This window comes from Thrips palmi, unplaced genomic scaffold (assembly GCF_012932325.1).
Source record: "Thrips palmi isolate BJ-2018 unplaced genomic scaffold, TpBJ-2018v1 HiC_scaffold_3, whole genome shotgun sequence".
Classification (NCBI taxonomy): domain Eukaryota; kingdom Metazoa; phylum Arthropoda; class Insecta; order Thysanoptera; family Thripidae; genus Thrips; species Thrips palmi.
This window is the reverse complement of record NW_023144630.1, coordinates 4,440,534-4,451,683: the sequence shown is the minus strand read 5'-3', so window position 1 is coordinate 4,451,683 and position 11,150 is coordinate 4,440,534. Positions and strand designations below refer to the sequence as shown.

The 11,150-nt window shown below is 61.1% G+C and overlaps 4 protein-coding genes across 5 annotated transcripts; 2 read left to right on the top strand and 2 right to left on the bottom strand.

Annotated features, from left to right (window-relative positions):
- The first annotated feature begins 63 nt into the window (after window positions 1-63).
- LOC117648210 (brachyurin-like) lies at window positions 64-2,168 on the top strand. Its single transcript, XM_034390585.1, has 7 exons — window positions 64-270; window positions 356-419; window positions 705-858; window positions 979-1,151; window positions 1,385-1,480; window positions 1,590-1,732; window positions 1,947-2,168. Exons 1-7 carry the CDS (start codon window positions 226-228, stop codon window positions 2,121-2,123), a joined length of 852 nt encoding a protein of 283 aa, XP_034246476.1. The 5' UTR covers window positions 64-225; the 3' UTR covers window positions 2,124-2,168.
- A 305-nt stretch (window positions 2,169-2,473) lies between these two features.
- On the bottom strand, window positions 2,474-4,844 carry LOC117648209 (regucalcin-like). Of its 2 annotated transcripts, XM_034390583.1 has the most exons (5): window positions 4,800-4,844; window positions 3,750-3,939; window positions 3,457-3,669; window positions 3,152-3,355; window positions 2,474-2,930 (listed from the first exon to the last, which is right to left on the bottom strand). In XM_034390583.1, the coding sequence occupies exons 2-5, from the start codon at window positions 3,913-3,915 to the stop codon at window positions 2,542-2,544; spliced, it is 972 nt and encodes a 323-aa protein (XP_034246474.1). In that variant the 5' UTR covers window positions 3,916-3,939; window positions 4,800-4,844; the 3' UTR covers window positions 2,474-2,541. The 2 variants fall into 2 exon arrangements, with proteins under 2 accessions (XP_034246474.1, XP_034246475.1); XM_034390584.1 differs by lacking the exon at window positions 4,800-4,844 and having other exon boundaries at window positions 3,750-4,321.
- A 988-nt stretch (window positions 4,845-5,832) lies between these two features.
- Window positions 5,833-6,954, top strand: LOC117648062. The gene is made up of 2 exons (XM_034390228.1): window positions 5,833-6,203; window positions 6,290-6,954. The coding sequence occupies exons 1-2, from the start codon at window positions 5,903-5,905 to the stop codon at window positions 6,610-6,612; spliced, it is 624 nt and encodes a 207-aa protein (XP_034246119.1). The 5' UTR covers window positions 5,833-5,902; the 3' UTR covers window positions 6,613-6,954.
- A 1,065-nt stretch (window positions 6,955-8,019) lies between these two features.
- Window positions 8,020-9,531, bottom strand: LOC117648061 (putative protein TPRXL). Its single transcript, XM_034390227.1, has 3 exons — window positions 9,245-9,531; window positions 9,002-9,140; window positions 8,020-8,913 (listed from the first exon to the last, which is right to left on the bottom strand). Exons 2-3 carry the CDS (start codon window positions 9,138-9,140, stop codon window positions 8,489-8,491), a joined length of 564 nt encoding a protein of 187 aa, XP_034246118.1. The 5' UTR covers window positions 9,245-9,531; the 3' UTR covers window positions 8,020-8,488.
- Window positions 9,532-11,150: the final 1,619 nt, after the last annotated feature.

Here is an 11,150-nt window from a genome sequence, read left to right as displayed (position 1 = left end):
GCGCCCCGGCCGGCACACTGCTTCTGCGCCTCGTCGCGCCGTCTCTCTCGCACCCATGCGGCGTTCCTCGCGAGTGCGAGAGAGACGGCGCTACCGGCGACGTGCTGCCCCACCTTTCGATAATCGTAATCGGAGTGCCGCCGCGCCGCGGCACGGCAAGGCAAGACGAGGAGGCGACACGCAGTCACGCAGTCGCACTCCGTCACTCCGACACTCCGCCTCGAAATGTGGAAGATAGTGCTTCTCCTGGCCGCCCTGTCCTCGGCGCAGGTCTGTTTGCTGGGGCGTTAAACGTGCGTGTGTGCGTGCGCGTGCGTAAGTAACTGGTAACTCCAGGTTTGGCTCCACTGTCCAGGGCTCCGAGACATGGGACAAGCCCGGACTTGAGCCTTCGGAGGCGAGACCCATCCCACAGGACCGTGAGTACCCTGCAGTGTCCCCAGACTGAGCACTGAGGCGAACCAGCAGCGCTCCGATTGGTCGCCAAAACTCTGGACGCGTTTTGAGCTCCAGAGTCGCTGAATGAGACTCGAACCGAACGTGTGACCCCACCAATGGATTCCTCGTTCGGAGAGCAGTCCATTGGTGGGGTCACACGTTCGGTTCGAGTCCCATTCATCGACTCTGGAGCTCAAAACACGTCTAAAGTTTTGGCCGCCGCCGCCGGTCTTCCGGCAAATCCACTGCGCATCGCCCCGTTGCAGTGTCCGGCCTGCGCATCGTGGGCGGCGACGAGGCCGCCCCGGGCCAGTTCCCCCACCAGGTGGGCATCTGGATCCTCCTGGGACGCAGCAGGAACTTCTGCGGGGGCTCCATCATCTCGGACAGGGTGGTCGTCACCGCGGCCCACTGCGCCACGTGAGTGGGAGAGAGAGGGAGGGGAGGGGGCGGCCAGGTCGTGCATGCTGCATGAGGCGTGGGGGCCAGAGGGGGCGGCCTCGCCGTCGCGTCACCCTGTTCGCTGTTCCATGCTTCCAGTCGCGGCACCAACTTCACCGTGGTGGCCGGCGCGCACGCCATCCTGGACGAGAGCGAGCCCAGCCGGCAGGAGGTGCAGGCGGACGCCAAGCTGGTGCACGAGCGCTTCAACAAGGAGGAGCAGCTGGCCAACGACATCGCGCTGCTGCGCCTCGAGAAGCCCCTTGTGTTCAGTGAGGATCCCGCCGAATTTGCCGGAGGACCGGTGGACGCGGACAAAACCCCGGACGCGTTTTGAGCTCCCCAGTCGCTGGGACTCGAACCGAGCGTGTGACCCCACCAATGGACTGCTCTCCGAACGAGGAATCCATTGGTGGGGTCACACGTTCGGTTCGAGTCCCATTTAGCGACTCTGGGGCTCGAAACGCGTCCGGGGGTTGCGAGGCTGACGGCCACCCTGTTGCAGACGACCGCGTCCAGCCCGTGCGGCTGCCGCGCGCCGCCCACAAGTCCTTCTGGCGCTCCAAGGTGCTCATGAGCGGATGGGGCCACAACACGACCGGTGAGGGCTCCCCGTCTCCCACCGTTCCGCCGTCCAGCCAGCCAGTGCTGCCACACAAGCAGGCTAAGCTCCCCACTGCGTCCGGTGTGGTAACGCCTGTGTGTTCCAGACGCGGAGGACATCTCGCCCAAGCTGCGCTTCGTGCAGAACCGCGTGGTGTCCAACCTGTACTGCCGCGCGCGCTACTTCATGAAGCACGTCAGGGACTCCAACATCTGCGTGTCCGGCTGGTGGAAGAAGGGGACCTGCCAGGTACGGGTACCAGCTTCAGCTTGACCAGTAGGCCGTGCTTTCGAAACAGTGCTGCTACGTCAGTGAAAATTCAACCGGTGCGCCCCTTAGCCTGCCTATAGTAAGGACAACGAGGACAACTTCTCAGGCACTGCCTAGTGGGCAGGCTGAGGTTGGCAACCCTTTCGACACTGGCCCCGAAGTTCCGCCTTGCTAAGTGTTTGTGACTGTCCAGGGCGATTCGGGCGGCCCCATGGTGGTCACCGAGTCCGACGGCAAGCCCACCCTGGTGGGGCTCACCTCCTTCGGCATCAAGTTCGGCTGCGAGGTGTCCTGGCCCAACGTGTTCACGCGCGTCACTTCGTACCTGGACTGGATCCGCGAGGGCATGGACAAGCTGAGCGGGAATTAAAGCGCCACGCGCCACGCTCACGCCTGGCTGCGACGCAGCAACGAGTCCTAGACCTTTATTCGCACCGAGCGCACAGTGGACCAGAAGACCGGAGGATGCGCTCAAAACCCCGGACGCGTTTTGAGCTCCAGAGTCGCTAAATAGGACTCGAACCGAACGTGTGACCCCACCAATGGATTGCTCTCAGAACGAGGAATCCATTGGTGGGGTCACACGTGCGGTTCGAGTCCTGGCCTACACCGCCCATGCCAAGGACCCGGCTCGGCGGTGGTGATCCTGGCAGCACAGCATTCTCCGAGGAGCTTAGTACGAAACCGCCTGTCGGCAGACAGGCGAAACACACGACAGAATGAGTCTGTCGTCCCCGCACCCGCACACACCCACACTTTATTGTTCTCGAAAATGGAGGCGGCGGGCATCACAGCCTGACGGGCCTGCCGGGGCGGCCCTTGACGCCGAGGCCGGTCACCCTGAACACGGCGCCGCTGTCGGGGTGCTTGGCGAGGTCGGCGTCGGCCATGAAGAAGCGCCCCGACGTGACGTAGAGCTCGTCCAGGTCGGCGCCGCCGAACGCCAGCGACGTCACCTGCTTGGCGGGCACGGCCAGGGTGGACATGACGGCGCCGGTGTCCGGGTCGACGCGCACGAGCATGCCGCCGTTGAAGACCGCCACCCACAGCTTGCCCTCCGCGTCCAGCGCCACGCCGTCGGGCACCGTCCACTTGGGCCCCTCCAGGCCGGGCGGCATGCGGTCCGGCAGCCCCGGCACGCGCACCGCGTCGAAGGAGAGCAGCGGCCGGTAGTCCACTGCGAATCAGCGGAACGCAGGACGCACTCACGAACGGGCACAGTGGAGTCGCCAAGACCGGTCAAAGTCCCGGCCGCGTTTCGAGCTCCAGAGTCGCTAAATGGGACTCGAACTGAGCGTGTGACCCCACCAATCGACTCCTCTTTCGAAGAGCAATCCATTGGTGGGGTCACACGTTCGGTTCGAGTCCCATTTAGCGATTCTCGAGCTCAAAACTCACAGACGTCGCCCGTGTCGGGGTCCACGTCCAACACGTTGACGACCCTCTTGAAGGAGTCCACGTGGAAGGCGGTGCGGCCGTCCGGGGTGAAGTCCAGGCCGTTGGACATGGTGACGCCGGTGCGCCGCACCCGCGCCTTGCCGTCCTCGTCCATGTTGAACAGCACGCCGCCGCTCAGCCCGGGGTCCAGCCCGCACATGGTGCCTGCGCGGAGAATGTTCGTGCTTACTTTCCAATGCACTGGCAAAACTGAGGCGCAACAAGGCGCTTTTCGCGGAACGCTTTCGTTTCACCAGTGTACCCACCCGACCACAGCCTGCCCCGGTAGTCCGCCTTGCCGTCGTTGAGGTGCAGGTCCTTGCCTTCCGCGTCGGCCTGCACTTCGTCCAGCGTCTGCACGAGGCGCGGCTGGCTGCTCACGCCGTCCCACTCGAACAGCACCACGCTCCTGTGGCGACCCGCCACGAACGCGTCGCCGCGGCCCGCCACGGGGATCGCGAAGTTCACCATCGCCTTGCCTGCCATCCATTGGTGGGGTCACACGCTCGGTTCGAGTCCCGTTTAGCGACTCTGGGGCTCAAAACGCGTCCGTACTCACCGAACGAGGCGCTGGTGGTCCGCTTGGAGGCCGGGTGGTACTTGACCACCTTGCAGCCCACCAGGTCCACGAAGTACAGGCACTGCGCCTCGGCGTCCCAGTGCGGCGACTCGCAGCCCCGCACCGGCCCCGCGGCCTCCCACACCTTCTCGAAGACGGGCGCCATGGCCGCCACACAGCCGCAGCCACACTGGAGGGAAGCTCTGGTCAGGCCTTCCCAGTCCAAAGAGTCGCGTCGGCTCTGTCTCTCTCGTGACCCCCACGGGACGCCCCACGAGTGCGAGAGAGACAGCGGCGAGACCACCCTTCGGAACCAGGCCGCCTTACGCGGATGCGCGGCTCGCCGAGACAACTCTTGCAGTGTAGCGAACCGGCTGTTCCGGTGTCAACACTACCTGCCTGCGCACTGCGTCGCACTGCGGCAGGTCATCGATAATCGACACAGATAAGGGATCGTCCATTTATTACGTGACGTTTCTCATAGTTCTGTCCTTGTCGCTCCTCGTGGACTGTCAGTGAGTGCGGAGGGACAGAGGGACGTGACGTAATTTGTGGACGATGCCTACAGTGATAACACTGCGGCATGGCCATGGAATTCGACGGCTTCATAGACGAGGAGAAGCAGTCAAAAAGTGATTAAATTAAGCTTCAAAAAAGTGCACAGCAAATACAAAAAAAAAATGCAAATTTCAAAAATGTACTGCCGATTTCAAAAAAAGTTTCCAGGTAATTAACCAAATATTGCACAGCAAACAAAACATGGCAAAATTAAAAAATCCTACCAAAAAATAACGGGTGATAAAAACAAATTTTCCCGCGCTAATTTTAGAAAATTGACGCCACAGGTGCCCAGGCCTGTTGCGCTACGTTGGGCAATCGACCTATCTCGAATCCGCCGATCGGGCTGACCCGAGTTTCACCTCATTGAATTACCATTCCGCTTCATTTCGCGAACCGAGAGAGGCAGTGCAACGAATGTCAGCCCTATTTGCGTTGTAGAACCGTCCTTCCGTTCAGAAGAAGAAGGATAAAGAAGAAGGCGCTACGTACATGCGTCCTGATGCTGCGGCACTGGTGCGGAGCGCGGCTGGCGGGAGACTGGCCTTGGTGCTCGACGGCCTCGACGGCCTCGAGGCGTGTGCCGACCGCATCTCGGCCAACCTCGACCAGGTGCGACCGCGAGGGGTATCGTCGCATCGCCCAGCGCGGAGTACCGCCACTCACAAACACAGGCCCACAGGGCGCCGAGCGTGGAGTATCGCCGTTCGCAAGTCCCTGGTGGAGCTGCCGGGCTGCGCGCCGTTCAGGCCGAGCGCCTGCCGAGCGTGGGTAGGCAGCATGCGCGCGCCGCTGCCGTCGGGTTGCCTACCCGCCCCACCGCAGGGGCTTCCCCGGCTTGACTCGGCCGACCCCTGCAGGCCCATTCGGGGCGCCACACGTGCGAGAGAGAAAGGCAGAGCGTTGAAAACGACTGGCCGAATCAGCATGCTGGGGTTGCAAGAGAGTATCAGCCCTCACACTGGGCGGGTAGTAACACTGTCAATTGGGGAAACTTAGGGAAGTAAGAGACGGTCAATATTTATATCCAGAACATTTTCGTTTAATATTTGGATAGGCCTTAAGGTGGTAGATGAAATAAGTCTACTGCATTTTTTTTCTTGTCCATGCGCTTTGCATGTGAGCCTGGCGGCCACGCGCTTCGTCTCGGCGCGTCGTCTTGTCTCGCCGTCGCACGCCCCCGCTGTCCTGCCCGGTCCGCTGCAGTCCGATTCCGTGGCGCTGTCCCTGTCGCACCGCCACGCGCCGCGCCGCGAGTGCGAGAGGGACCGCGCGGCGTCGCGGCGTCGCGTCGACGTCACTATCTCGAGGGCTTCGGGGACGCCGTCGGACGCCGCCGGCTCGCCGTCGCTGGCAGCGTGATTCCCACGTGGATCGTGGCGAGCGGTGCTTCTCTCTCGCACCCGCAGGGGACGCCCCGCGAGAGCGAGAGAGACAGCGCGACGGCGCAGCGCCGGCAGTGCAGGCCAGGTCCGCGATGTGAACGCCCCGCGCGCCCATTTAAGGCCCAGTCTGGCGGCGGACGGCACACCGCGCCCAGCTCGCTCAGCCCGCAGTACCGCACTCGGCACCGAGGCCCGCCCCGCCAGCACGCCATGCAGATCACCGCGCAGCACGCCGCCAAGAAGCAGGAGGCCGAGAAGGCCCCGGACGTCGCGGTCCCCCACACGGTGGTGCCCATGCCGGCCGTGACCCCCAAGGCCGCCATGGCCGCCCCGAGGGAGCGCGCCACCATCACGCAGCAGACCGTCGTGCTGCTCTCCGTGCTGGCCATCCTGGCCATGGCGCTGTACCCCTTCATCGTGCTGCGCCTCGCCATCATGGGCCGCATCTTCGACGGCCTGGCCCCCAACGTCAAGCCCCAGGACCACAGCCCGTCGCCACACATCACCGACGGTAAGCCCCACTGACTTTGCCCCCGCCCACTCCTGTGGGTACACTGCCGCCCACCGACAGAGACTTACCTTCCTTGTCTGCCGCAGGGAGCTTCGACTTGCGGTCCGATGGTGTAGTGAACCACACTGACCACCAGGTGCCGCCCTTCGCCGACGAGACTCCCAGTGTGGTTTCCAGCAGAGCTCCCGCCGGCGTCCTCGGTGAGGAAGTCATCGCCGTCCCGAGTGAAGCCCCCGTCGGAAGCCCCAGCAAAACTCCCAGTGGAGTCTCCAGCAAAACTTCCAGCGGAGTCTCCGGAGGAAGTTCCAGCGAAGGCGTCAGAGGAAGTCGAGTCTCCAGCAAAGCCGCGAGTGACGACGGAGCGAGAGGCAGCCTGCTCGTCAGTCGAATCGCGTCCTCCATGCGTTAGACAGAGACAGACTCCATCCGAGCATTCTTTGATCTCATTGTACATTTCATTTCGTAGTGATTCAGCGAATTAACACTATTTCTGTCTGAAAAGAATCTCTTGGCATGGTCGGCCGAACGAGGTTTGTGGTTTGTGGGCGAATACGGGTACGCCGCTGACTCTAGCAGCAACGACTGAAAAAATTGTGATATGACCTACCGCCACCCCTGTCTCTGCTTTGCTAGACCGACTCATGTATAGCTTTAAGTGTGTGGATCGAACCGCGATGTGTCCACAATATTGTAAAGTGTTAAAAGCGTTTTAAAACGCTGAACTGACTGATAATAAACAGATTTATGGAAATTCTCGCTTGTCAATCACTCAACTCAAACGAACCTTTCGGACGCGTTCCATTCAAGTGCACCCAGCCTAAGACCAGAAAGAACTTATCAGACTGAATTGCCTTATTCTGAAACTCGGAAGTACGTATACACTTCTGGTTATAGGCACCCCTCACGACCGCATATTGATGTCAAAGTCGCCAAATAAGGGGATCTAGTCTAAAAATGGGACGTCCGATTCCCCCTAAGGTGTCCTGTTCTCCCCCGCACTGACTCTCAGCAACGTGAAGGTCAGTCCACTTCCTTCCTTTGTCAATCCCATTCCGGGTAGGTCCCGGTTGCTCGGATTGGCTTACCCGGTACCTTTATCTTATCTGATACGCTCCTCTGGTCTCTGTGTGGTCAGCGCTTGACAGCCTCGCCTGGCTTATTCAATAAAGGAAGAGAAAGAACACGCTTGTGACGGAACCCGACATTTCCTGTCACTTCCGTTGAAATTTAGTCAAGGTGGATTGCAACTTCCACTCCTCAGAGGGTCAGAAGACCGGTGGAGGCGGTCAAAACTCACGCGTTTTAAGCTCCAGAGTCGTTCAACAGGACTCGAACAGGGTGTGTGACCCCGCCAATGGATTCCTCGTTCGGAGAGCAATCCATTGGTGGGGTCACACGTTCGGTTTGAGTCCCATTTAACGACTCAGGACTCGTCTGAGATGTTGACCGCCTCCACCGGTCTTCTGGCAAATCCACTGTGTGCCGGCCAGCTCCATCGGATTATTTCCGGCTCGTGGAGTGGCCCTGCCTCCGACTGGCGGTGAACCTCGGCGTCTACGTCACCTTCCTGTCTAGACGCGCTATCCCTCGTTATCGGTGGCCAGCCTGGCCGCCAGGCGTGTGCCGACCACGCGGTCCCCACGTCACCCTGCTCTGTCTCTCTCGCACTCACAGGGCGTCCCGCGCAAGTGCGAGAGAGACAGGGCACCGCGGACTCGGACCTCCAGGACTCGGACGGATTGGACAAATTGGAAGACAAGATGTAAGTAGGTGTACGTCAATTTATTTTTCATTCATTCGATACACTTGAATAATACATAAAGACATCGCCCCAGGTAGAACACGAAAGTCAAGACGTGATGTCAAAGTCAGACCAATTTGACAGCCATATCACACTACAATCCAGATAGAATCAATTGGACATAATTTTGACATCGGAATGGAGTTTGTGAGATCATTTTGGCATGCTGCACCTGGGTGTCCTAGGGATAAAATTAACTTAACATTATACATATTCGCTAGTCAGTCGGAACGCGGTCTTGTCAGACCAGCAAACTATCAATTAATTATTTTGAGCACCACTGAGCGCTCTTAAGCCGTTCGTAGGATCAGTCAAGCCCTCATGCCGTTGAGATCGACACTGATCATAAAAATGCAGAGCGCATTTTTAGCAGTGCCATGTTGGCAACATTTTTGGACAGTCATCGCGCATTTAAAGTCCACACTGTTCAAGAAAAAATGTTTCGAACATTTTTAACAGTGTTGGGGTTTTTGCTGTGAAATCTTCATTGTGAAGAAGCCTGGATAAGCCTCTTCATGAGAAGTCCGTTGTGGGCCCGGATTTTGGAGTCTGAAAGGCCACGCGACACTGGAGAGGCGGTGCTGGAGTCTGGAAGGCCACTGGACAAAGTGGACTGGGGCACTGGAGAGGCGGTGCTGGAGTCTGGAAGGCCACTGGACAAAGTGGACTGGGGCACTGGAGAGGCGGTGCTGGAGTCTGGAAGGCCACTGGACAAAGTGGACTGGGGCACTGGAGAGGCGGTGCTGGAGTCTGGAAGGCCACTGGACAAAGTGGACTGGGGCACTGGAGAGGCGGTGCTGGAGTCTGGAAGGCCACTGGACAAAGTGGACTGGGGCACTGGAGCCCAGCTGGAGGATTCACTATCAGTGTTGTTCCAGGTCGTCCCATTGGATTTCAGGTTAATAGTGACTAAACAGAGAGAAACGAAAAAGAATAAGCTAACACTCCTGACCAAAATAAAAACCGAAACTCGCGCAGTGCAGTGAACTCTACTCACCGTCCACCTGGCTGGGGTGCAGTCCGTCGAAGCCCTGTGAGACGATGAACAGGCGGACCACCACCACGGGGAACAGGAACATGATGAGGAGCACCACCACGGACGCGAACACCACGGTCTGCTTGCTGAAGTGGGACATCTGTGGAGAGACTCGTCATCAAACGGGGCGGCGGGGGCGGCACTCGGTGGGGCTTCAAATGCGTCTTGGCCTAGCTCAACACCGTGGGCAGTCGTTTCTCTTACCGTGTCGGCTTGGCTTCGCTGCTTCACTCTTCACTGTCTGCTGTGTTAGCTGCTGCACTGCTGTGCTGCCTGGCTGCTGTCGGGGTTGTAATGCCCTCCGTTTGCGGCGCGTCGCTTATATTGGAGGGGCCTGCACCGCTTCAGGACGTCTCGTTTCGTCAGCGCGTGCGCGACCCAGCGGACCGACACACCGTCAACGCGTGCTCCTTCTTTCTTCGCGTCTCTCTCGCGCCGCGCGGCCCGGCCGGCGAGTGCGAGAGAGACAGCCTGCCAGACGGCCAGACGGAGTTATCGATGGATTACGCGGCACTCCGCGGTCCTCGCGGTCCTCGCGGTCCTCGCGGTCCTCGCGGTCCTCGCGGTCCTCGGCCGCAGCCTCGCCGACACCTGGCCGTCGGCGGCGGCCTCACTTCCTAATCGGCGACCTGCCGGCGGCCGGCGGCACGCATCCTGGCCGCCGACGCCGCGCTCGGGACGGCGCGGAGACGGTCGTGCGTACTTGACGTCGATGACGAGGCCGGGACGGCGCTGGACGCGCAGGAAATAGACGTCGGGGAATAATTCACCAGACATACCTTGATGAAAGAGGGATGGAATGAATTTGGAACCCCTTGACTTATGTGTTGACCTTCCCCTGCAGTGTTGCGATTACGGGTGAAAGATCCCTGTGCACTGTGGGTGGAAAGCGCGCTGGTTCTCCCCGACGATGTCGAAGACGCGGCCAGTGGCTGGCGGGGCGAGTTTGCCTCGGCTACCCTGCATGTCTGCACTCACTCACCGGAGTTCCGGCCGGAGACTCACTGCACGTCGCCACCGACGCCGTTGCCGCCGCTGCAGTGCGTGGGTGAGCAGCGCCCCGCCCCGCCCCGCCGCGCCCGCCCCGCCCCGCCCCGCCCCGCCCCACCCCGCCCCGCCCCCCGCCGCGTCGCGCAGCGCGAAAAGCACCCCATCCATTCGCAATGTGTCGTGAATGAAAGAGCGCTTCCCGCTGGATTGTGCATAATTCTACCGAGAGGGGCGGAGGCGGAGGGGAGCACGCAACGCGACGCAACGCGACGCAACGCGGGGGCTGGCGGGCTGGCGGGCTGGCCTCGGGGTTCCGCGGCATCTGCGGCCATTAGGACAGCAAGCCCTGAGCCGTCCTGGTTAGCCGGCTCGGTTAGGCGCACGTGAGGCATGTCTGTGAGTGACCTTCTAGTGCAGTGGGAGTTCCTGCTGCAGAGGCACCCCAACCCCAGCCTGTGGCGTCGCGCCTGGGACGCCTGTCTCGGCAGCAAGGTGAGACGGACTGCCGACTCATTCCGAGAGGCGTTTTCGTCGCTCTGTCTGTTGCAAGACAGAGTGCTCTGGCCGGCAGGGCTCGGTGGTGGTGCTGGTGGTGGCCAACGCCATGCTGCTGCCCGCGGTGCCGCGGTTGCGGACCATCACGGACATGGCCAACCACATCCACATGGTGTGCGGCTTCTACTCGTGCGGCGTGGCCCACGCCGTCCTGTCCGCGCGCCGCCACCGCCTCCTCGCCGTGCTGCGCGACGTGGGCTCGCTGGCCGCCGCCGTGGAGGCCGCCGCCGTGGAGGCAGCCACCGTGGAGGTCGCTGGCGGGCACTTCCAGGTGTGCAGGGTGTGGCTAGTCGTGCCTCGCTGGAGGTAGCCGCTCCAAAAAACAACAAAAAGGTCATTCCACTGCTCAACGAAGGTAAGACAAAGGTTGTTGTCGGCGTGCTCTCGGCGCGCAGGCGGCGTCGGCGTTCGCCCGCACCCGTCGCCAGATCCGGCGCCACACCGTGCTGATGGCGTCGCTGGGCTCCTTCGTGGTGGCCGGCATGTGGTTCCACGTCGCCACCACCGGCCAGCCCTTCACGCCCATGTGGCCCGAGCTGCCGGGGACGCTGGGCACGGCCGCCAT